Consider the following 24,019-nt stretch of genomic DNA (forward strand, 5'->3'; position numbering starts at 1 on the left):
AATTGATTATGATATTTATACATAAAGATTGCTAAATGAAAAGTTACTAGGTCTAAGAATTTTATAATTTCAACAGATTTAAATAAAGGACTAGAGTGCTCATCAAATCTAGAAAAGGTAATTAATCGTATGGCATGCATGGCTCTTTTTTGTAAAATGAAAATTGGTTGAAGAGTGGTCTTATAGGTATTTCCCCAGATAATTATTCCATTAATTAGACCACTTTAAGAACACTTCCAAACAAGGGAATTTCTGAACGAAATTGACATAAATATTCTTTCACTAGAGAGTGCGCCGGAGAATTATGGCTGAAAAATCCCTGCATGCAGATCCCAATCACGATGCTTGTATTCCTTGTTCAAATAATGACTGCCCTCATCCGATATGCATCAACGCCAAGCTTTCTAAAATGAAGAAGATGAATGCACAGGGCAGACGAGCTGGCAAACGTAGGTCTGGAGGAGAGACCGTCGTGCTCCAAAATAGTGGAATGGAGAGCTCTGCAAATGAAGATGAAAGGGAACTGATGTGGCAAGACCTTCTAGGGGTACTGGAGATACCTGCTGATGACAACGATTCCAACGGTGCCTTTTTTTCTGAAGAGAGCAGTGCACATGCCATACTGGATGGGAAAAATGATCCTCAAGACGAACCGATTGCCGCATCACAACCGCATCGTTGGGACCACGAAATGCAGGGTCTTGGAAACGAATCAGAAACACACATCCCTGGCTTACATAATTGTATGGAAGAGAGTACTGCGCGTTCTCGATGCGTTCAGAAATTCCCTTGTTTGGTGAGAAGCTCTAAAGCTTGCAGTCATCAAATAGTACCAGTAAGTCAGCCACTACCAACGGAACAAGCTGGGTCCAACTGTAACGGTACTGCTGCATTTTCCCACGACCCACAGCTTAGGACCATGGCTCATTTAGTGGCCAACATACCAACTATTCAGTACGGTGTAAATCGTGGCATCGAATCTGACATGGCACGAAATCCATCCTATAGAGTACAGTATATGAGTAAGTTGTTTGGAATCCTTTCTTTGATTTTCCAAGCTTTTGAAGGTCCTTGTACAGCAGGCCTTGAGGAACATTACGCATCTGTTTTACAAAGGGCTCTCGATGAAATTCTTCATGCTAAAGGACTGTGTAAATAGTTTTGATCATAAACACACCCCTAATTCGACACAAACTGTTTCAAGGGAAGGAAAGAGACCAATTTTTACTTCAAACCTTGATATTGCAGGTTACAACCATACATAATGTATTACAAAACACTCAGCAAAATCATGCATTGAGGTTCGGAAGTTTTCCTTGTCTTTATTATGAAGTCACCCATTGTATTTTATGAAATATCTAACTGATCGAGATTGGGCTATAAGCAACAATATGGCGCTATCAAACAGAGCCACGTCAGTAAAAGAGAAATTTGAATGTTAAGCGCGCTCTCAACTTATGTGCAGATGCGACTTGCCTGCAAATCGTGCTTCAATGCCGAATTTTATGCCTCCCCCTTCGGACGAATGCGCAATATATGACTGTGATACTTCCCACATGCGTTAGCAAATGACGAAAATTTTAATGCTGTCAATTTAGCAAAGAGAAAATTAAGATACACGTATAAATTATTCGCCTGATAGTAAAGATTTTTTCGTGGAGGAGAATGAACGATTGTGTCTATTCTGTAATTTAAGACTGTCTTGTCTTCCGGCGGGGCCTCACATATAAAAGAAATGTAATTTTCCATTACCTTATGCGTATGCCTCCATACCTACAGAGAGCGTCTTACTAGCACACAAAGAATGCGTTGTTAGACTAATCACGGTTTCCTCGTCACATCTTGAAAATAGAGTTGAGACTTGAACATGAAAGCAATCTTCGCAGTAATGAACACTACTTGAGCAGTAGAGAAAATGAGGCCTGTACGGGATTTTAAACCATGACCTCTGCGATACCGGTGCGGCGCTCCATCAATTGACCTAACAAGCCTTCTGGGAGCTTGTCACTATGTTGGTTCCAAATAAACCCGTAAAGTGGTGAATAAACGACTGTGAATACATGAAAGTCATATATTTGAACTGCGGACAAAGACGGAAATATGGAAACGATCTTCGCAGTAATGAAGTAACGAATATTGAGGCTACAAAAGAACTTAGTTGTTTGAAGCACTAGTTTCCAGTTGGTATAGTTCTCATCGTTTACTGTGAACAAGTCACTCGGCTTTAACACTGAATTTGCTTTCTTTTTCGTATGACTTCCTTCCATTCGCCATTTTTTAATGTGCATGCCCAGTATGTGCAGACCCCACTTGTGTCAACGAGTAATGTTCGTTACAGCGCTTGTAAGTCTAAACTAGCCTTTACTCTGGTTTTCCTTCATAGTAGAGAACAGTATGGACCGATCCACGTGAGGAGCACTGGTTATTCTGATTCATTGCCCTACTCCTCCCTTCTCTTTCTTTTTGACCGTCGCTCACCCCATTGGTACAAATCTCTTTCTCTCCCCAGCCTTCTGCAGCTGTAAAAATCAGAGATTGCAGCTCTAATTTTTACCAGGATAATACTAAATACTCGCCCGTCAACATTACGCCTGCTCTACGGGCCAGATTTAAAGCAATAAAGATTTCGTCCGATTTTACGATCGAAGTCATCTTTCTTTCGGTCTTTAGACATATAACAAAAGTCTCTGATTGTGCGATTATTTATAGAGGTCAATAGTTCTTTATAACAGCTGCAATTGCGAATTGATTAGCATTTGATATATGCAACTGCCTCCCTTCATCGAAAAGTGTTCTCTATTCGCGCGACTTTGGCGGATTTATAAAGCTGACATAGGCTGAAGGAGAGAACAACGTTCCTCCACCGGAGAAGTCTTGGAGAACTCAACCGCCGCCTGGTTAGCTCAGTTGGTAGAGCGCCAGTCTGTTGTGCGGGAGGTCGAGGGTTCGGGCCCCAGACCGGACCAACACTCAGGGTCTTAAAATAACTGAGGAGAATGTGCTGCCTTTGTAATTGTACCAGCAAATGGTTAGACATTCAAGTCTTCTCGGATAAGGACTATAAACCGTAGGCCCCGTCTCCTGCATCTTCAGTGTTACATGGTCAGCAGGGGACGTTAAAGAACCCACACACTTGTCGAAAAGAGTAGGGGGCGTAGTTCCCGGTGTGGTGGTCTATCTGTTGTTTCATTGTACATTTCATGCATGGGCTGGGTGGGTGAGTGAGATCAAATATGGACTGATAGCGGCAGCCAGAGGCGCCTTTACAAGCTGACGTTCGATCTTACTCAATTAGAATTGTAAACCGCCTTGAGACAGTATGTGATATGTGCGGTATATAAATACACATTCATTCATTCATTCAAGTCTTTCATATCTCACCTCTCCCAACATTTTCGCTAAGACTTCCGGAATATGGTAGTCTCCTTCGCAGTCGTTCTTTAGGATGTCACGCAATCGAAGAACATGGCGAGCAAGAGAACTCAAAACTTCCGGCGGTACACCAGCTTCTTATGCCAACTAACTTGGGCTCTCTTCATTGCAAACAACTAATCGTGAACAAATAAGATTTCGTCATTTGTTTTGATATTTTTGCGCTGTATTGTCAATATATTCTCTTTGTTCTCTGAATTTATTTGATATATTTCGAGGCTTCTTGTTTCAATGAGGAAATATTTTGAGATTTGAATAAAATGTCAGGCCCTTTAATGCAAATTCCACAGGTTTTTTTTTTCTAAAAATAGTGCTTCAAGTTGCCATTGCAAAGTAATTCACATATTTTAAGAAGTTTAAGTTCAGTTCGCGTGCTCCTCGCTTCCTTTCAAGGACAAATCCGCAAGGTCAGATGAACTTGGTTGTAAACAATGACGTGATGATTAGTTTTCCATACCTCACGGCTCCAACGCACAATCTTTCCCTTTTAAAAATAGTAATTAGTCTTGTGGAGGTCATTTGAAATCAATGAAAGAAATACTCGCTTCTGATTTCCTTTATCCGTCAGTTGATTCCTTCATTCTACAATTCTATTTGATGACGGGAACGGTCGTATCGTGAACTCTCCACAATGAGTATTCAAGCCACAAAAGAGCGCGGAATAAATTGATTTTGATCTAGTCACGTTAGCTGTTTGAAGACTTGCAGTCATGGAAAAACCCGGTGAACACGGAAAATCTTACGTGTGTCGTCATGGAACTACCGCTTTTGGAAGCCGCAGTGTAAAGACGTAACAACATGCATACTTAACCTGATATTGTTTATATTTTTAATCGATTTGTAAATTATCAAAAATAACTTTAACTTTTGAAGTCATTGCGTATCACAATCGACAGTTTAAAAAACATGGTAAATAGGAAAGTAAAATAGTAACAAGCGAAGGTTCACTGATGTAAATTCGGCATAAAATCTTTTTACTTCGCATTCCAATCTCCTTACGTAAATTTAAATGTAAATGAGTAATTGTCTCTGTTAGCTTTTAATTGTCGGAAGTGAAGTTGCTGTTTTCATCAAATGTCAAGTACATCCGCACATCGTGGGGTTTTATTTTCACATCCCGTCTGTTTGTGATTGGCTGTTGAATCTCTCACTACATAGTGGCATGATAAACTTTACACTCGAGTGTCTCTGTTGACAACGCTCTGTTCAATTGGTGTTGTGATACGTGGATTTTGTTATTGTTGTGCTTGGTAACACGTCATTAATATCTAATTGCGATCTTTACCACTCTAATTTTAGAAATTTATTAACTAAGATATAAATATGACTCATGAATGAATTTGAGATTTTCATTTAACACTACTATACGTACTGCAAAACTTGGATAGAGAACTGCAACTTTAAAGAAACGAAAAATTCGGATCTTGAGAAGGAACTAACTACCAATCCTTCGTACAAGTAAGCAGTTCGATAATTTGAGTTGATTTTATGATTAGAACTAATTTTGAGCTACCAACACTGAAAAATAGTAGCGATCTGAAGAGCTTTTCTGACATTTGAATCATGATGACGTGCAATTTTGTAGCGTAGGCCTTTTCATTTCCTTTACATAATCACTTAACGGTGCTGTTAGCAACTTGTTTTTTGCAGCATTGTTAATCGCAGATTACGTGGTTTCTTACGTTTCGCGTCAAATTGACGGTCTTTCATTACGTTTCCTTTGACTAACATGTTATCAAAGATCTGTCATACTCGGGAAAATTGCTGAGCAAGCGCAAATTCTTCTCTAATGGCCAATTGATAACCAATACTCGATTGTTTGCGTTATTTTGTTTATTGACATAATTGTATGCTGAGTTCGAAGAATCGTGGTTGTGGAAATGACCTTTCCAAGAAACGACTTTCCGAAGTCACGTCGTTTCTTGGACATATAGATTCAATTTGAGGGTCTTGATAAGTATCAAAACGAAAAATAGTTTGCTGCATCAGAGTTAGCACGAACTAAAATTCAATTCATAAGCTCAGCCGGAAACAGCATTTGTTGACTCCAAGATGTTTCTTTAAAAATGTATGAATTAGCATGTACAGACATGGCCGTGTCGCAAGTCAAGTGTGGGTAATTCTATCCGGCTGCCCCTTTACTTTGAGGGGTGATAATTAAATATTCAACCTGTTAAAAGAATCACTTTTTCCCAAAGATCATATCGCTGCTATGCCCCCATTTGAAATGGGATACCCTTTAGGCTCATTCTATCGTTGTAGCTTAAATAGGGGCTATATTACGTTGCTAAGCTTGCGATGACTGTTAACGTGACGTGTCGGTTTGTGAGGAGCTTAAACTTACGAAAGCCGATTTCAAATTATTTTTTCTCTTGGCAGAACCCTGACCAACTAAGGAAATCGATCGCGATTCGTGAGCAGTAATAAATTTCGAACTAAGAGGAATTGGATCAAAATTAGGTTCAACTGGCAAAACAAATTGCAACATACATCAAGTTACCAAACGAGGACTTCACTCGAAGCTTTTCTAGTTTTTCCGATCAAATCTTGAGGTCTGGTTTGCTATGCTTTTTTTTTTTTGTCCTCTTAGCATGTTACTATGTTACCCATATATTTACTGGAATTTTATTTCAATTTGTAAGTTAAAGGTAAACTTTTCATTGCTGAGCTAGAGTTGACAGTCTTTGCTCGAAACATGGGGTGAGTTGGAGGTTACGAAAGCTATAATGAATATTGTGGATATCATTAGGGCCACTAAAGCTTTCGCTTTTTTTGCTATATTTCGAACAATTTCCCGCAGAAGATACGCCTTTTTTTTTTTTTCTTAAATCGACTTTTAAGGTTAATTTACAGGAACGTAATATGATCCAGAGGCTTTCTAATAAACATTTACCCTCCATACTACGCTCCTTCGAGATATTTATAAAGTTGTCGTTTTTTTCTGACTCCACAGATGTTTACTGGTGAACTAAAGGACAGCCAAAAAGCATTAAGCGGTAGCCAAGCCTTGGGCCTGAATGAATTGATTCATCCCCCTGGGTGTTCAGATCCAAACTGTCTGTTGCCATCTTGCATTAACATAAAGCTACGGAAGAATCATTTACAAACATGCAGGAAGAAAAAGGGACGCTGTGATATTTGCAAAATACTCACTAGCAATCTCACAAGTGGACTGGCTAGTCCTTTCCCTGAACCCCCTGCTTTGCCGCCACCGAGGAGAAAATTAGGAGGAACAGCGGCGACTCAAGGAGACGCCAAGGTGTCAGCTAGGAATGGGCAGAAAAAAATACTGCCTGAGCCAAAGTTCGTCAACGTGAGGAAGGAAACAGCCTCTTTTGATTGCTTAAAGAAACTCCCAGCACCACGATATGAGGGCCTCAGCATGGCTATTTTACCTTACGTTGACCGAAGTAGCAGTTTTCAGCCCCAAGGGCAAAATACCGTACAACACAGTACCAATCTTAATGGCAATTGCAAATCAATCCAAGCACTGCAAGAACAGGCGATTCAGCAGCCATTGGAGGTACTTTGCAACGCTTTGCAGGGTCTGAATACCGTTATACAGATGGTGACGTCAAATCAGCTGGAGATAGAGGCCATTCCAATTTTTAAGCAGGCTCTTGCAAGTATGGAATCCACAGTCTCGAAACGTTCGAAAGGGAACGTCATAACAAGGTCCTTTGACAACCCACGACCGATGATGATGGACTGCTTTGAAAATGGCACAGTGAAAGTGGAGAACCAGTGGGGTACACCTGTAGTAGAAGCAGATATACCAATGCTGCAGTCTACGTCATTACCCGCCTCGTTCATAATTCCATCTTCGTCAACATCGCCTACACCATTATCTGCATCTTCCTCGTCATCTTCATCGTCGTTATCGTCCACGCCACCAGTGACTCCATTATGCGACGACGTTCTACCAGAAGCCAATCTGATGGCTGGATGCTTCCAGGTGCAGCAGACTCCAAGTAAACCAATGCTAACCAAGGAGTCTGTTGAAGATGTTGGTGGGCACGACCTGATGAACGAGTTCAGTTTCGATCTGCAGGATATCATTTTGCTGGATTTTGCTGAAGAATTGCTTGAATAGGATCTGCATTTCATTAGTAAGTAACCATAAGTAATCTATGCAATCTTCTGAATAAAGGAAATTTAATCAAGCACAGAAATCAAGCCATAGTCCCTGGACTGTAGCCTTGCTCTGTTGGGGTTATATCAGCTTCCAACTTCCAAATTTATTCTACATCAGCCTTACCGGTGTTTGTAAGGCCCCAACTTAGATATTTAAAATAGCTTAAATAAGAAATCAGTCTGAGTTGAGACTTATCTTACAGCCTTTATAATTTTGGTTATTAGCCTTGTACAACGGTTGTAAAATGCGTTTTGGGGGCGCAGCGACGGTGGATATCCGGCAGATAGATATCCGAGAGATGGATTCAAGAAGTGTAAGGAACTTTCTGAGAATGATAATATGAACCGGAATTTAAATCGTGTAACAAAAAATGATCACCATAAGGACGGTTCGTTGAAACTCTCAGGTCGATCACAGTTATGATTTAAAGTTGCAAGTAAACTAAAATTTCCGGAAGGTATAATTAGGATTTACCATATTTCCCTTTAGTTTGTCAACGCATACAACTGTTAGCAAAAAGCGTAAAGCCTTTTTTTCCAAAATAGAAAGCTGAAAACTACTTTTTTCGTCATTCTTATCCCCTTGGACTTTTCAACTTAGGTAGGAAATTATTCTTGAAATCACTCTTTTGTCTCTTTGTCAGGAAAAGGGGGAGTCCAGTGAGATCGGGCAGGGCCAGTCTCAACACAGGGACATACGAATGCAGTCTTCCAAGCTGGATTGGAATGAAGGCTATTTCAATGTTCCTTCTTATGAGAGTAGCACTTGAGTTGATATAGAGAGCATCCATTTCGGAGACGAAGTATCATTTTTTCAATAGAAATTTAGAACACGGCTCCAAACACCATTTGAATAACGAAAGTGGAGATGGTGTTTCGCCATACGAACTGACAAATTGGTTACCAGGCAACCCTCAGGAAGAAATCCAAATGACTTTAGATACCGCACCAGTGGGCGCACTCTTCCACGGTAGATTGCGATCACATGCTTGTTTTGTTAGACGAAACACATGAAAGAACGTGCTAAGATAGCATCGACTCAGATATGTGCTTCAGCGTAAATGATGCACCGGGCCTTGATGATGTCTTTGACGTTCAGGAAGAAATGGGTCCTGTCGAGTATCTGCCGATGGATGCATCCGCCACAACTCATCATGCTAACGATGATCTGTCCAATTAATTCACATCCGACAGCTTGTACCTGCTGTTCATCTCTAACACTTAAAGCTCAGATATTTGCAATGTAGCTCAGAATATCAATATGGATTCCGTTAAATTTCTCCAAAACCCCTCCCGTGGATTGGTAACAGTAGCTAGAATGATTTGTGAGTTACTTTCCGAACCAAAATCAGATTACTTAGCGTTTACTCTTGTTTGTGCGCTTGACAATGCCTTAAAGGAGATGAAAGACGCTTATACTTACCCCCTGTTCAAACCGCCTGCGTGTAAAAGAGGTAAGAAATAATTCAGCTCTGATATCAAGAGAAATTATAAAATAATTCAAATAGTACGCGCGCTCTGATTGGCCATAAAACCATTTTACATGAGCGTATATAAACACGGTTTTCGTTCCTCTTTCATTAGTTATTTTATAAAAGAAATGGAAAATGGTTTCCGTGTTTACATAGCCTGATGTGAACACTTGGGAGATTTGGAGAACACTCGATAAGCTGGAAACCACTCCGCTTTGCGTCGTGGTTTCCTACGCTTATCTCGTGTTCTCCCAACCTCCCGCGTGTTTACATCAGGCTATGTAAACACGGAAACCATTTTACATTTCTTCAATGTTAAAAAAATGGCAAAACAAGCTTGGGGTCACCCAGCTTTGCATGTTTTTGGTCTTTCCTCGGCTTTAAGGTCCTAATCTTTGTCAGCTTTTTTTAAGAAGCCATACAGCCTACCAATTTTATAGATTTAACCGCAATGATGGATTGTATAAGAGATATTGTCCAACATCAGAGGGAAACTAAAGGTCTCCTAATTTTATGATAAGTTGATTTTAGCGTCATCGTCTGTGAGAAAATTTGATTTGGATGTTACAAGTATATTTTGTCTTAATTTTACCTGGATGAATGAAAACCATTATTTTCAAAATTATATCAAGTTGGGTGGTTGGTTGTATCCTAATAGCTTTAGATAACTACGTGAATGCAATCAAATCTTTTCATTGTTACGTACAAGGATGGTGACATACACAATCGGCGAAGAAAAATATCTTTCGCTGTACTAAAATTGACGGAAGGGATCGGTACAAATTATAGCCAGACTAACACTAAAAAAAACTGGACTTGTAAAGGAAGACACCAGGCATCAATGTCGTGTGTTGCTGCTGTATTTTGATGAGATCCAGAATATTGTACTGTTGTTTAAAACCTTGCTATTTTGTTAGCAATTCAAGGTGAATCATTAGATACTTATGATTATCATAATGGAAAATTAATTGCAATATTTTAATAAACGAGGTAATCGTTAAGATAAAAAATTTAAAAATTTAAAATGTAATTACGTCGCATAACAACGGTAGCACTCTGCATACCCTTCACTATCTCGATCGGTACTGCACATGCTCTACTGCTATATAGAACAATAAAATGGAAACTTGCAAATGGTTTTTAAAGTTCTCTTTGCTGGCTCTAGTTCACAGCTCTCCTTTGTCGTGAATGGGTGGTGATCACGAGTTTATTGTTGAACGCTAATGGTTCGTTTGATACTTTTTGTTATAACCTGGACTCGGTAAGCTATACAGAGGATGGTAATTTACCTTACAACTAGCGATGTCCGCAATTTTATTCTTACACCAGCTGCGGTTAACCCTTTCGCTTCCAAGATCTCATTGGTAATTCTCTTTACCGTCAGTCACACAATTCTTGTGATGCTAGTTCTGAGAATTTGGTATTGAATCAACGAACAATTCCCCTAATGATATTTTCCTTTATTCTCATCACTTATCTGCTTGATACTGTACAAGTATTGTAAGGAGAAATTCTTTCTTGGTCACTTATGGGAGTTTAAGGGTTAACGAGTCCCATAGTATCTGAAGTTAGATATACTAAATGAAGCTTCCCATGAAAACTGGCATGGTGTCCTCCAGCGCTATAAAAGGCTCGTTTTGAGTTGTTGCTTTGGTATTTGTCTTCTCTGAGCTCGTCTTCTTGCCCTCTAACATAGTCAGATCGACAGTCTCAGTACAGCGAGCTACTCTAGATCTAGAAGAAATAATTGGTAAGGACTGGGACTTGCAAGCGACAGATCGGCTCATTCTGATGTTGGCTGCCCCAAGACCTTTTTCAGCGTCGCTTGCAGACTTGTTAACTCGTATCCTCTGTCTATAAGGGATATCTTGCCTTGCACTTCTTCTCCTGGAGCGCTTGGACTGAGGTTGCGCGGCCGCCTCCATTTCTCTTAAGGCTGCATTCAGGAGGCGAACGAAAATAGAATCAAGATGGTCTGATCTTGGTTTTGAGAGTAACTCACACAATCTCCTTATTGCAGTTATCAAACCACGGGAAGGGTTTTGAAGACCTTTCGCGAGCCCAAAATTAAAGCCTTGAAATGCGTTGCATGGGTTGGAAGACGGAATGTAAACATGTGGCGGTTGACATGAACTATGAGACCAGTAAGACTGATAAGGGCTGTCATTAAAGTGAGGAGATGATCCTGTTGAAGGTGGTTCTGTTGCCATATCTGGCCCAAAAAAATCCATTTCAGCATCAAGGACATCAAAGACATCATCTAGACTCGGTGCATCATCTATGCTTGGTATTGGTAACTCAAAATCAATGCTTTCAAAAGACATCTTTCTGTCGATTACATCTGACACACTTGCCGGGTCGGAAGAAACTGATAATTGCCATGGCCCGTTGCAAAGTTTGTCTTCCGCATCCATTTTTAAAGTTATTTCATTTGTTATGGGTTGAGAAAGTGATGAGTTAAATGAATCACTGGTTTGAATTGAAGTATTACTGGAACTGTCTCTATTGTTATGTTTGATTTTCGAGTGGCATTCCTGCTTCCAAAGATGCCTGTAATCAGCCATTTTCAAGCAAGCTTCGCTCGTGGTTTTTTCCTCCACATTTTGTCCTACACCTTCCAAATGATTGTAACGCGATTGACAATTCACTCCAGCAGCGTTAAAAACGATTCTCTTTTGCTGTGGATAATGTTCATTTTCTGATTTCATTTTGATTTCTTTCCTTTTCTGCAATGAGAACACACAGACGTAATTATTTCATGCCTAAATCTTTAAAAAATCTGTATGTACAGATATGTTTGCCACAGCGTTGCCAATTTACGTAGCGCAGCGAATCCTCTGTCAGGCTCACTCATTGGAAATAAACATACAAACCAAAAGAGCTTATACTCACAAACCCTAAACATACTTATCAAAAACTTTTCCCACATATGAACGATCAGTTTTGCCTGTGTCGAACAGGACAAATATTTTGTACCATCCTTGAAGTGCAGAGTTTGCAATACGAAGAGGAGTTGGCTTTGATTAGTTCTGATTATACTCGCTCGATTGCTAAAAGGTTTATACCTAAAAGCGTGATCCATTGACAGTGAGATCCGATGGCTTGACGGGAAACGTTCACACAGATACATAATCAGTGATTTCCTTATTCGTTATTTATATTGATTATTTTTCATTAATAATCCTTTTTCTTTTTCAGGAAAGCTTAGATAGCTTCCATCATTCACCACGTGCAACTAATGGTGGTTATGACATACATGTGACCCATAAAGCCAGGTCTCATCGATCGCGGTAAAAGCTTGTTAGGTGTCAACATCTTGGCAATCGCGTGCATAACGTAAAGTTGATTGGGAAAAGAAATTTCCTTTCATCAATCAGGCAAGTATTTTAAAGATGTTATCAAACAATTAAAAATTGGTGCGTGACCAACCCTCTCTGGTGTGCGTCTGACCCTCCTTCCTTCCTTCCGGGTGAACCCATCAAAAAGACCGCGCTAAAGCTTTGGGTTTTAACCATTCAAATGAGCTTTTACTTCTCTTTTATGAATTTAACCTGTGTTGCATTAATCATGTAAGATCGCCCAGAGGTTATGTGCAGTTTTTTTCCTGGTGTTTAAGATCATCTCAATAAGTAGAGCTGTTCACGCGATCAGCTTCGTTAAAGAGGCTAGTTTATTAAATTTAAAGAAACATTAGGCTCGATGCGTACTGTATGTTTTCGTCTTCTGTTAATCAAAAGCGTCAGTGACATCTTATAACCTAAAATTTAAACGTAAATGCAACAAAAATTCATTTACATAAATTAACTTGTGTTAGCCATAAAGTAAAGATTTTAAATTTAGTTGTCTTTCGTGCTTATTTCCGTCCAAAGGAAACAAAACCGACAGTTTTAAAATATTGTCCATCACGAAGCGTACTGGCCTAACATCGTGTTTTGCACCCCCTGTAGAGAGCAAGATTTGGAACTTGTTCGAAGGATTGCTTAATCTTTGTGCCATATCGCGCCCCGTGGTAAGGTGGCAGAAGCACGCACTTGTCAAATATCAAAATATCTGGCATGAATGACTTAAAAAAAAGAGTTGGTTGCGAAAAAGTTTGAACCATCAATTCACAGAGAAACAGCTGCATCGTTTACATTTTGAAGGAAACTGTCTACCCATTACCCTTTCCGGCCATGGTCTTAGTTTAGGAAGCCATGATGGCAAAATTCCCGACCAGTCTTAAGTTCTGCATATTCGCCGACGTTTTAATTTTTTTTCCGTTATCGTCTATTCTTTTAACATGATTCATAAGACTTTTGAAAGAAATGAAACAACACTGGAATACACATATGGACATGTGAAAGAATTTGTTCGTCCAAAGAAGAAACATTACTGGACATGGACCAAAACCTTATTCGATGACTATCTATTATGTACCGACTACTTCGATCAAAAGCCTGAGCAGCTGCGAACGTTGACTTGACTCGCAGAATCCTTATCGAAGTTTGCGGAGTTGGCCAGGAATTCATGACCTTGTTATCTTATTAAAGAGCCGGGGACGTCATTTTATTTGAGCCTATTTACGGTAGAAACTGTCAAGGATTTTGGACGATGGAAAATCGAGATGGATGTATACTCTGGTCTTGTGGTGAACTTCGTCGAGGCGAAGGGTGTTCACTCAATACTTTCTAATTTTTTCCAGTTCTAAAGCCTTATGCTAGATGTGATACATCCGACTTGCTCAGGTAAGAGTCAATGTATGTAGCAACGCACTTTGAAGCACGCACATTGTCAGGCGCTTGATCAGTTTCAGAAAGCCTTGTTGTTTTCGAGCCACCTAGCATCATCAGCCACGACATCACCAGCCCTCGTTAATTCTCAAGCCTCAAAACTTTGCCAATTTAACACCCTATCAGCAACCAAGACTCATGAACTTGTATGACGACTGGATTTTTCTAGGATACCCCAACTTACTATACCGAGCTTTAAAACGATTAATACAAAAATCTCCTCGCGTATTGATGTCTCTCGCAGTATGTGTGATTTTTCTATTGCAAGGCACTTGAGCAGTTAAGTTCGATTTCATACCGATCTTTGCTTCCTTAGCTCAGTGTTGCTTATGTACAAGTGTACTTTAACCTACAAAGCTCATGCTTTGTGGAGAATCATTTTACCTGATACCGTTACAAAGATCGAATGAGAAACTTCTCGATGGCTAATTCGAATCACAAATCGAAATCGATCTATATTAGTTTTCTACCGTGCTTGGAAGTCAGTAAGTGCTTCGTTATACGCAGTCAGTGTTCAGCTATACTAACACTGGGTGAAAGATCATGGAAGAGTCTTCGTAGTATATAAGACACTGTTCTAGATACAATCTGATACAGGTTTAGCTTTATCTCGCTTGGGAGGTAATGGACAGTGATGTCGTAATAATTATTGTACACTTGTTAGTGTTAAATATTTTGTTATAACTAGTATTCCCGGCCAATAACGTAGGGCTTAGCTCTGAGTATGAATTGTACGGACATCATTTCTTAAGTGTATAAAGAGGTGCATGTCCTGGTAGACCTTAGTTCCTTTCACTGGTGGGTAGCACATCAACAACGTTATTCTGTAGGACAAGTCAGTCGCAACATTTATTTGCCACAAGTTCTTATCGGTTGCAGGGTAAATACGAGTTTTGTTTGAGAATACTATGACTGAGAAATACGAGCACATACGAGAAGTTCTGCCTAACAAGCTGTGAGGTGTTAACGTTTAATTTCGCACGCTTCGATATTGCTGCGTCACTGCTTAAACAATTGTTTTTTTTATTTTGAGGTTTCATAATTGGCTTTCAGTCATTTTTAAAAGAAATACACATGAAGTTGATCCAATTCCGGACGGTTGCATCTACGTTTTAAGTCAATAAAGCTATTTATTCTTTGGAAGATCAAATCTGGGACAAAAGTAGAGTCAATTCGTGTGTGAAAGTTATTCATCGATCAACTACATTCCTGATGCACGACTAAGGACTACAAAAAACCCCCCAGTAAAATTACTTGTTTAAAAAAACTTCAGGAAAACAATTAAGTTAAGAATTCATTCACCTCAGCACTTTCACCGAAGGGGTCAAAATAACAGAAAAATATCGTTAAAAACCTGTTTTGGTGACCATTTTGAAACGTGTCTTTTAAATAACTCTTCGGCTTTGAATTGTAATGCACTATACTCTAGGAGCTTAATTTCTGGAAGTAAAGTGACTCACCGAACTGACAGTAATATAAAATAATTACGTTCCACACGAGGCCTAAATTATCCATAAGTTACGACTGCACATTTTGCATTTGAAGATGTATCTGCTCAAGATAAAGTGTAAACTCTCCGTCTTTTAAGTTTATAAAGGAAAGTATCCAATTGTTTATATATATATATATATATATATATATATATACATACATAAATGTTATTTATATAATTTAACTTCTTTTTGTTTTTCTTCTTGTTATTATAGAGAAGATTATCACCGGTATCGCAGAGGTCATGGGTTCGATTCCCGTTCAGGCCTGAATTTTTTTCAGGCCTTATTTCTCAACTGCTTAAGTTGAGTATATACTGCGATGATCTTCATTTGCTTAAAATGTATTTTCCGCAGTACAAATATATGACTTTCATGTATTCTTATCACAAGATTATCATAGTAGCACACTTTAGAACAGTATCTTAGTAGAATTAAAGCCTTTTTGTGGTTGAATCCTAATCTAATCTGCTCCAATTTAACGTCCAAACAGTTTGTACCATCTTTCGGAGATAAATAGCGCAAATGTGAAAACTGATAAATATTTTCTAAAAGTGATACAATTACAACACACATAAACAGATCATCAGTAAACTAACAAACATACTAGCAATTAAGTCCTAAGTGTATAGAGTTGGAAAGTTTCTGACCAACCTGTAGACACGTGATTAACACCTGGCCAAAAGGGAAAACGTCGTAGAAGCAAAACCTCTCTAGATTCCTCTTTTTACACTTGTCTTTATATTAAAGGCAATTTATCCCCGGTCGATAACGAAAATTCTGGGCACAATGACGTTGTTTTGTTACAATGATAAAACCGCCCCCGTACTGATCAATAAGTTCGTTTGAAACATTGTGAAACCGCAACAAAGACTCGTTAGTGTTTCCGAGTTCACTTTAAAGCACTTCCACATGGCTACGCATTTTCAATCAAAAACAAAGCTCGTTGCCATAACGTGACGCATTTCCTTCCATGCGCTTTTGAATACATAAGTCATAGCATGTAACTTTTGTTTCTAGTTTCCGAATTGATACAAAAATATCGTAATTTACATGGTTTCCCAAGCAGCACCGGGCTAAGTTGACCTTAGTGAAAGGAATTATCCATGCCCTATAAACTCTAACGGTGCACCTGTTATTTCCTCCTCTTTATTAATTACTTGAGAGCTGGATCTCCAGAATTAAACATCATTTTTCTTTTGCTATTTTAGAATTGGTATCTTTTTTTTCTCAACCAATTTCATCGCATTGGAACAATCAGAGGCAGCAGAAAACAGGATGGCTGCAGCCGAATGAGAATTGAAGCTGCTCTCTAATCAGCTCTCACACATAAAAATACCAGCTTTTGGTCTTCCATGGATGCTCAAGCTTACTGAAATGTCGAATTGACCGATGAATCTACTTCTCAAATCGAAAAATGACTTCCAATAAAGTCTTTTGGGGGTCATTTATTCCTGACTTTATGATTGGCTCACTCGGACGGTTTAGATTATTTGAGTTAAGAAAGCTACATAAATTTTCAAGTCGAACCGTTCAACTTCCCCTCGGCGACTCTTGCCTTACATCCTTAAGCATAGTTTATTTTCGTGGCAAACTTGAAAATTAGTTGAGCTTTTGATTACGTAGAAATTAATGATCAAGCCTCTCTTTAAGAAACGATTCAAAACTTTAATTCAACGGATGTATTGAGCAATCAAGCAGTTTTCGGTGTTGCTGAGCTCAGTTTGACGTCGCTAATAGCTGTTTTGTTTTTGATTCACAAATGGCCTCAGGGTTTTCATCTGCACGCAACCGATATGCGAGAAATGCGCACCGACCATTAAATCGTTGTATCGTATTATAATCCGGAAACCACCCCCGCTTATAACCGTCACGCACTAGAGGGCAAGTCTTCTGGTGTAAGGCTGCGAGTTACCTGAAAATGGCAAGTCATATATCAACGACATCTTGATCATACTTCCTAGGATTGAGACTACAGTCCGGGGGAGAACGCGGGAGGGGGGGGGGGGGGATAAATGAAGAGAGTTCGATGATACAACCTTCTTTATCTCAAGCAACGTGTACCGACACCCACGCACGCATGCACAGTTCATCAAAGTGTATGATTACCAAGCACTATCAAAATACCCTAAGGCAAAAAATCGACGTGAATTACACGACTCATTAAATATTCATACAACTGGTCAAAACAAGAGTCGATCGTATTTTTGCGCTTCTGTTTAAAAGATGGGTATTATGATAAAGATGACAAGTTTAGTCTTCCAGGGTTTCCTTGTCTCACTAATATCAAACTTTAAGGAGAGTATAGAGAGTCACCCATCCGATCCCAGCGTGTTTAATACCGACTGAGTGGAGTGTTCCTGTCTCGATAGGTTTTGTCATTTAAATTTTCAAGTGAACGATTTCAAGTGTTTTTCTTCTAAATGCCTGGTATGCCTCGTGGACGGAGTTCGATTTAGAGATTGTTATTATCGGTGAAATAACTTATGGCCATTAATTCTTACGATAACTATGACAATGAATTATAAAACTAATAATACAGACAGAGACTGAAAAATTGCAGAATATTCAATAATGTTTAGATTTCTATTAAACAATAATATTAACAATGATAATTAAAGTTAGGATAACAGAGTAACATTTTTGACTAATTTTTATTAAGCCTCTGAAAGTTTGTTGTTTTTACAAAGCTGGCCAACGAAAGCACAAAAACTCGTAGTAGAAAATTCGGCAATTCAGATAAATTTTACGCTGAGACATCCATGTAGTGTATTGTTCGTATAACGTCGGAAGATTGCTCAATAATTCAAAGAACGTCAGTTAGGATACCATTAGCGCAGAACCATTAGGAAATTAACAATAATAAGCTAGGTTATTAAAAAAGACATTCTCGAAAATAAAAGTAAGTGTCGTAAGTTACAGCTTAGTTAATTCACATAAGTCACATCGCATTTCTGAAGCTACGTTATACCGTTATACCACTATTTCATCGGAATTAATTATGGAGCATTACACTGCCAATGTCCTTCGTAAGAATACAGTATTTTTGCGCCTTTGTCGGCTTGGGGTCTGGATATTGCGAGGGTTCGCTCCAAGTCTCTGTTTCCGTTGTATTTGTTGTTTCAGTGAAATCTACTTCCGCTAATCCACTTGTAATAATGAATAAGTTTTTTCGGCTTAGGTTTAAGTATAACAAACGTCTGCTCGCAAACAGCAACGATCATGACTGATATAAGGTTGATAAGTTTTTGTTCTTCTGTTTTTTTTTGTTTTTTTTTATCTCAATCCCTGAAACCTTTAACTGACAGTTAACTTGCAACTTTTTATCATTTTCTTAAGTCTTGGTTTTTCATATAGGACTTGTACAAGCGTGGGTGTTTATTTGTACGTTTGAACGTCTTCTCTTTTTTTACATCGGTATCGGTAACATGCTATGAAATTAACTGAAACCGTCTCAACTTTTTGGGTTTGCTTATGTGGTAAACCATATACTAAACTGGACGCAAAGTAAAAGTTTTAGAAAGTGTTTACTGAAGAAATACGATTATCACGTTTGAACTTCATCTTCACCCGACCGTAATGAAGCAAATATACTGTTTTTTCCGCAGTTTTTGGCATGTCTCATGCGTGGGTGCGAATTGATTTTATAAAGAGTAAAAAAACGAGTTTTAGGTGTATGTAGTCTCGTGGCGTGGGCGATGATATGTTGAAGATACATTTCCCGTTTTTTGAGGTGGAACTTGTTACAGTGTTATTGATTCTTCGTGTTTTTTTTTCCGCTTTTGTAAGAGATTTTTATAGAAGGATTATAAGAATTAAAAGTTTACAGGTGGATTGTCGAGGAGTTCTACAGTGCTATTATGAATATTTGTTAGTCATAACCTTAGCCTATATACAGTTTATCAAGCGCCACATGTAGGTTTTCAAAGCAGACAGGCTTACGAATTAAAACACGTCACAGATATTGTGTTACAAGTTGAACTTCGTTACTTTCGGTTATATCACTCTGAGTCGAGAGGTACTTCGGAAGTGCTCGGGCCGTTGTCGTCGTGGCCCCACGAGTTCTGCTTACGTAGGTATTTTCATAGACAAACCCTTTTGTTAATTTTCACTTGAAATGTTTTCAAGTGCTCGGGAATAGTCGTAAGTTCCCCGAGATCTGCCCACGTAAATGTTACCGCGAAACATTTCCGCAACGACATGACGCAAGTAACACGAAGAGCAAAGCAAATCCCGGCTTTCGGGAGTCTTCGGTAGCACTCGGCTTCTGTCGGCTGCTTCCGGTTTTTAGCTTCATTAGCACTTAGTGATGATAATCGATCGCTTATTGATGATGATTGATCGCGTGAAATTTGAAAACGCGTTTTGTTCTCCATGTTTAAAAAAATACACTGTAAAAGCGTTGAAGTCAATTAGGTGTATTCATTAGATCATAACGTGCGCTTGTTTTTTTCTATCAAGTCAGATCTATTTGTCACGTCACGCAATTCAAATTTGCATATAATATTGCACACCGAAAAAACTTGATGTCACTCAACGGACTTGAAATTCCCCATGGATTTGGAATTTTTTCCCCTTTGATACATCAAACAAAAAACAAATATTTCGTATTTGGATTTTACACGGCTGGGTTAGTTCAGGGAGGATGATTGTTGAATTCTTGACGTTCCGAGGGGTCACCAAGTTCTAGCTATTTTTAAACATATTTTTCCTTGTTTGTTTAGAGAATTGGTGTTTACATTTGGTTTCTGCTTTTCCTAATCGATTTATGAACCGCAACTGGATGCCCTATAACTGCTTAAGTTAAGTTTGGTTTGCTTATTTCCTATTGAACACAGTATTGTTCTATCTTCCTCTTTCTTCGGAAACTACGGCAAAGTAATTTGCATAAACCGATTTTTCTCGAAGCTCCACTTCACAATATCTTAAGGCGTCGGCACCGTTCGGGATTCTCCTTCGTAAAGGCTCGTCATTACGTTCTAGAAAGTTCAAAATATAATTTGTAAAATCGTTTATTATAAAGGCGGTAAATTCAACGGAGTAAACTCAGAGTAGGCGGTTCTATTATGTGCTTGTGGTCTCCGTAGTCTTTAAACTTTATCAGGAGTACGCGCATCAGAAATAGAGACATTTTCAAACACGAAGACACGAGGTAATTAATATTCTATTTTACATTGCGTCAATGTAGGCTACTACGCGGTCAACTGTCCTCCTCCTTTTAAGTCAAGAGAGGCGATGGGAATGGTTTTGCGGAGAGCAGATCTTGTTTTTTACTCAAAAGTGTTAACGTGTGATCAGTGTTTAGTTATCAATGTTAACGTCATCGAACTTTGGTTGGATAGGAACTATGTTTATTAGAAACATGTCAAGTAGAAGGTTCGATTCCTCTTCTCCTTCTTTCGGCTGATTCAGCATGTTCCTTTTCCTGCATGACTCTTGTCGTTTCCCACTCGTTTGATTAACTTCGACCGCATGTAATTGATCTTCTGGCTTGTAAAACATATTTACAAGACACAATTTGTTAGGGTCTTTGCACTATAAACGGAAACAATTCCAAAAGTTTTGACGAACTTGCTTTCGTAAAACATGGACTATAACTTGTGTCTAAACATGCAATTTGGAACAGATCATAAAATAGAATTTAGATTAACATGACCACAATTTGCTGGAGGCAAAATTGATTGTATTGATTTGACCATAATAGGTCGCTTGTGGTTGTTAATGGAAGAGGTGACCACGACAACCTTTCTTCCCTCTTTTTTTACAGTCATATCGTAGGTCAGAATAAGTTAATTAATGAAAGTGCAGAAAATGATCCAGTTTTTTTCGTGAACAAACTGTTTTGCATTTTCTTTCACAAATAAGTTCGCTCGATTGTGTGGCCCCTCGGTGAAATTATTTTGAACTTCCTTTCATCATTTACATAATAATTAAACAATATACCTCCATGTTTCTCTCGCACTGTTAATCAACTGCGAAAATTGAAAGCAATCAGCTCGGTTCGTAAGCATGAACGTGCTTTTGCACTCGTGGCATGGAGACGATTGTACCATTTAAACCTTTATACCCTAACATCAGCATCCATACTCTCCAGACTGTTCCCTTTACATTTCCTAAGGTGCTGACAAGGAGAATTGGCGAGCAATTCAGAGCCTCTTTTGTTGACGATAATTTACTTACTTCTCGTGACTTAATGTGCGATTCAGGACTGATATTGTAAGGAGAAACTAGATGCTGGTCACTCTCTTAGCAATTAAGGGGCTAAAGTTCATACGGATATTCCTCCTTATGGTATTTTTGTTTTTCTGCTATAGATATTTCACCAACATAAACCGACTTCAATACCCTTCCGAGGTTATGCAGCATACACTAACGTTTCAAAAGAGCTTTGATAATGCTTTTCATGGAAAGAATTGTTCAGACACTCTGTGTGTTCTGCCACAATGCGTGAACTTTAAGCTGCAAACTAGGCATATCAATACACTTCAAAAAGACAAACAAAGAAATTGCACCAGCAGGGACATGGCTCCTTCGGACGTAGCTGTGAACATCCGAAAGAATAATGATGGAGACAAGCTGATGTCCCTGAATCAAGCCATTCTGGACCACGATGCAGAAAAACAGCTGCTAGATGACATTCAGGAGTTTGAGAGGATCCTTGAGGGACAGATGGCTGACTTTGGACCTCATCCTGGTTTTAACCGAGATTTTTATAAGATTGATCAGCAGAACTCTTCGCCATCTTACACCGCTCGAGAGGATTGTCAGGTTTCCACACAGACACACCCGCTGCCCTCTTACTCTTCAAAAGACGATGTTCAGTTTCTTCGACAGATACCAGCCGAGGAGGCAAGAAAACACCAACGAGAGCCCCCTGAGTACGACACCTTATTTGATAGGGGAGGTGCTACTTTCAAAGAGCCCTCTAATCCCAAAATGATACATAGTACAGAATCTAATCAAGACCCTATCTTTCTTAATTATTATGAACAGTTTACGTCAACAGATGAATCTGCTCACCGGCCTATGAAAGAATCCCAAGGAAGGAGTACTGCCAAACGGACTCGGACAGATCCCGAGACGATTACCTTGCCCGTATCAACTACTAACGTGGAAAAGACTGCCTGCCACATCCTGGGCACAACAGAACAACTTACTTGTATGCAGCGCAAACCATCCCAGAGGGTATTTGGAATCCTTTCGCAGATATTACATATGTTTGAAAAACCCAGGTCAGCAGAAGTTGAAGCAATTTTCGTTCACGTCCTTCAAAAGGCACTCAGAGACATACAAAGTGCAGTCAAGCGGGATAGCATTAAGTTTGTCTACTTTAGACCTAGAACCAGCTTTTAATTACTAAAAAGTTCTATATTGATTGGGTTATGTACATTGAATCAACGCAGTTTGACTTGCATCTTTAACGATGGCTTTAGACACTTGGCCCATATTTCAGTGTTTTTCTCGATCAGTTGCTTGTCACAGGATCATGGTCTCAATTTAAGGGTAATACCCTTTTATCTTGGTCAGGAAAACACAATTTTATTAATTGATTGACTCACTTTGATCGGTGAGGGGGGGGGGGGGGGGGAACTCAAGGAAGGGTAGGAATGACTGTAACCGCCTCCCCCGAACAAAAATTTTAGGGGGCAAGGAAAAACTCCCGCAAAAGTTTCTAAGCAGGAATTGCTGAACGTATTAAATTTGTTATATATCACAGGCTGCCAATGCTGGTTGAAAACGAAGATCTTTTGTTTGCTTCAAATAAAGCTTTATCGTCCGTCAGGTTAGGTTTACGTAGTGACAATGTGGAAATGATCTAGGCTTTAGAGACCAGTGTTGTTCTTCCTCATTTAGATTTTTTATTCTAGGTTTTTCGACTGTAGCAGGTCGATTTTAGCTGTGTACAGTATCTGGAAGATTTTTTTCTGTCGGTGAGGACCTTAGCGCCAACGGACTTAACAATTTTTAATCGGGAATTAACGATCCTTTTATTTCATTCATTAATAAAGTTGACTTTTCTCGTCAGTAAAGGGCTATTGTGTTTATATGATAAACAAAATTATACATGGTTGCTTGTAGATATGAAATTTCTCTTCTCGTGTTCAACTCGACAACTCGACAACCCGAGTTGAACACTCGAAGAGAAATTTCATATCTACACGCACCCATGTATTATTTTCTATTTATCATAGAAGTGATCTACGTGACATCTATACGTCGAACTAACTCAACCAAAACATATTCCCCTTCCTTTAAGTTATGTAACGTATTTAGAAAAATAATTGAATAACAATTGAACAATGAAGTTCCAAACGAAGCCAAATTTGGCAAATTGCACGGTAGGAAGCAGCGTGAATATTTCGTGAGCAGAATAATTGAACAGTTAACGTTTCAGTAAGTATATACATTTATTTAGTGGGAAGGGAAGCATTACGCGTTATTTAGCTGAATGAACGGCGTTTCAAGCGTTAGCGACCCATGTTGAGCCTTAGCGATGTGTCTCTGCTGCCGCATTCTCGCTGGCGATGGAAAAGGGCAAAAGCGGAAATCGTCCAAGATATGCAAGATGCACGAGTTGCATGAAGAGATTATTTTGAAACAATCTTATGCACTTTTTTTGGTGAACTAAAAATAACATTTCCCGGGCACGTAACTCAGCTGGAGATAGATGCGTCTACTGTGAGGCATTGTACAATTTTTTTAGCCAGCTTTGAAATCATTT

At 39.0% G+C, this 24,019-nt stretch overlaps 3 protein-coding genes across 4 annotated transcripts; 2 read left to right on the plus strand and 1 right to left on the minus strand.

Annotated features, from left to right (window-relative positions):
* Positions 1–4,732: 4,732 nt before the first annotated feature.
* LOC113669557 (uncharacterized) lies at positions 4,733–10,176 on the plus strand. 2 transcript variants are annotated; one of them, XM_089192926.1, is made up of 4 exons: positions 4,757–4,890; positions 5,812–5,984; positions 6,386–7,541; positions 8,211–10,176. In XM_089192926.1, the coding sequence occupies exon 3, from the start codon at positions 6,386–6,388 to the stop codon at positions 7,523–7,525; it is 1,140 nt and encodes a 379-aa protein (XP_089049052.1). In that variant the 5' UTR covers positions 4,757–4,890; positions 5,812–5,984; the 3' UTR covers positions 7,526–7,541; positions 8,211–10,176. The 2 variants fall into 2 exon arrangements, with proteins under 2 accessions (XP_027041416.2, XP_089049052.1); XM_027185615.2 differs by lacking the exon at positions 5,812–5,984 and having other exon boundaries at positions 4,733–4,890.
* A 142-nt stretch (positions 10,177–10,318) lies between these two features.
* LOC113669505 (uncharacterized) lies at positions 10,319–16,214 on the minus strand. Its single transcript, XM_027185558.2, has 2 exons — positions 15,952–16,214; positions 10,319–11,764 (listed from the first exon to the last, which is right to left on the minus strand). Exon 2 carries the CDS (start codon positions 11,744–11,746, stop codon positions 10,616–10,618), a length of 1,131 nt encoding a protein of 376 aa, XP_027041359.2. The 5' UTR covers positions 11,747–11,764; positions 15,952–16,214; the 3' UTR covers positions 10,319–10,615.
* A 4,011-nt stretch (positions 16,215–20,225) lies between these two features.
* On the plus strand, positions 20,226–23,322 carry LOC113669527 (uncharacterized). Its single transcript, XM_027185580.2, has 2 exons — positions 20,226–20,449; positions 21,612–23,322. Exon 2 carries the CDS (start codon positions 21,655–21,657, stop codon positions 22,648–22,650), a length of 996 nt encoding a protein of 331 aa, XP_027041381.2. The 5' UTR covers positions 20,226–20,449; positions 21,612–21,654; the 3' UTR covers positions 22,651–23,322.
* Positions 23,323–24,019: the final 697 nt, after the last annotated feature.

The sequence above is a fragment of the Pocillopora damicornis genome, chromosome 13, assembly GCF_964200805.1.
Source record: "Pocillopora damicornis chromosome 13, jaPocDami1.2, whole genome shotgun sequence".
In the NCBI taxonomy this organism is placed as follows: domain Eukaryota; kingdom Metazoa; phylum Cnidaria; class Anthozoa; order Scleractinia; family Pocilloporidae; genus Pocillopora; species Pocillopora damicornis.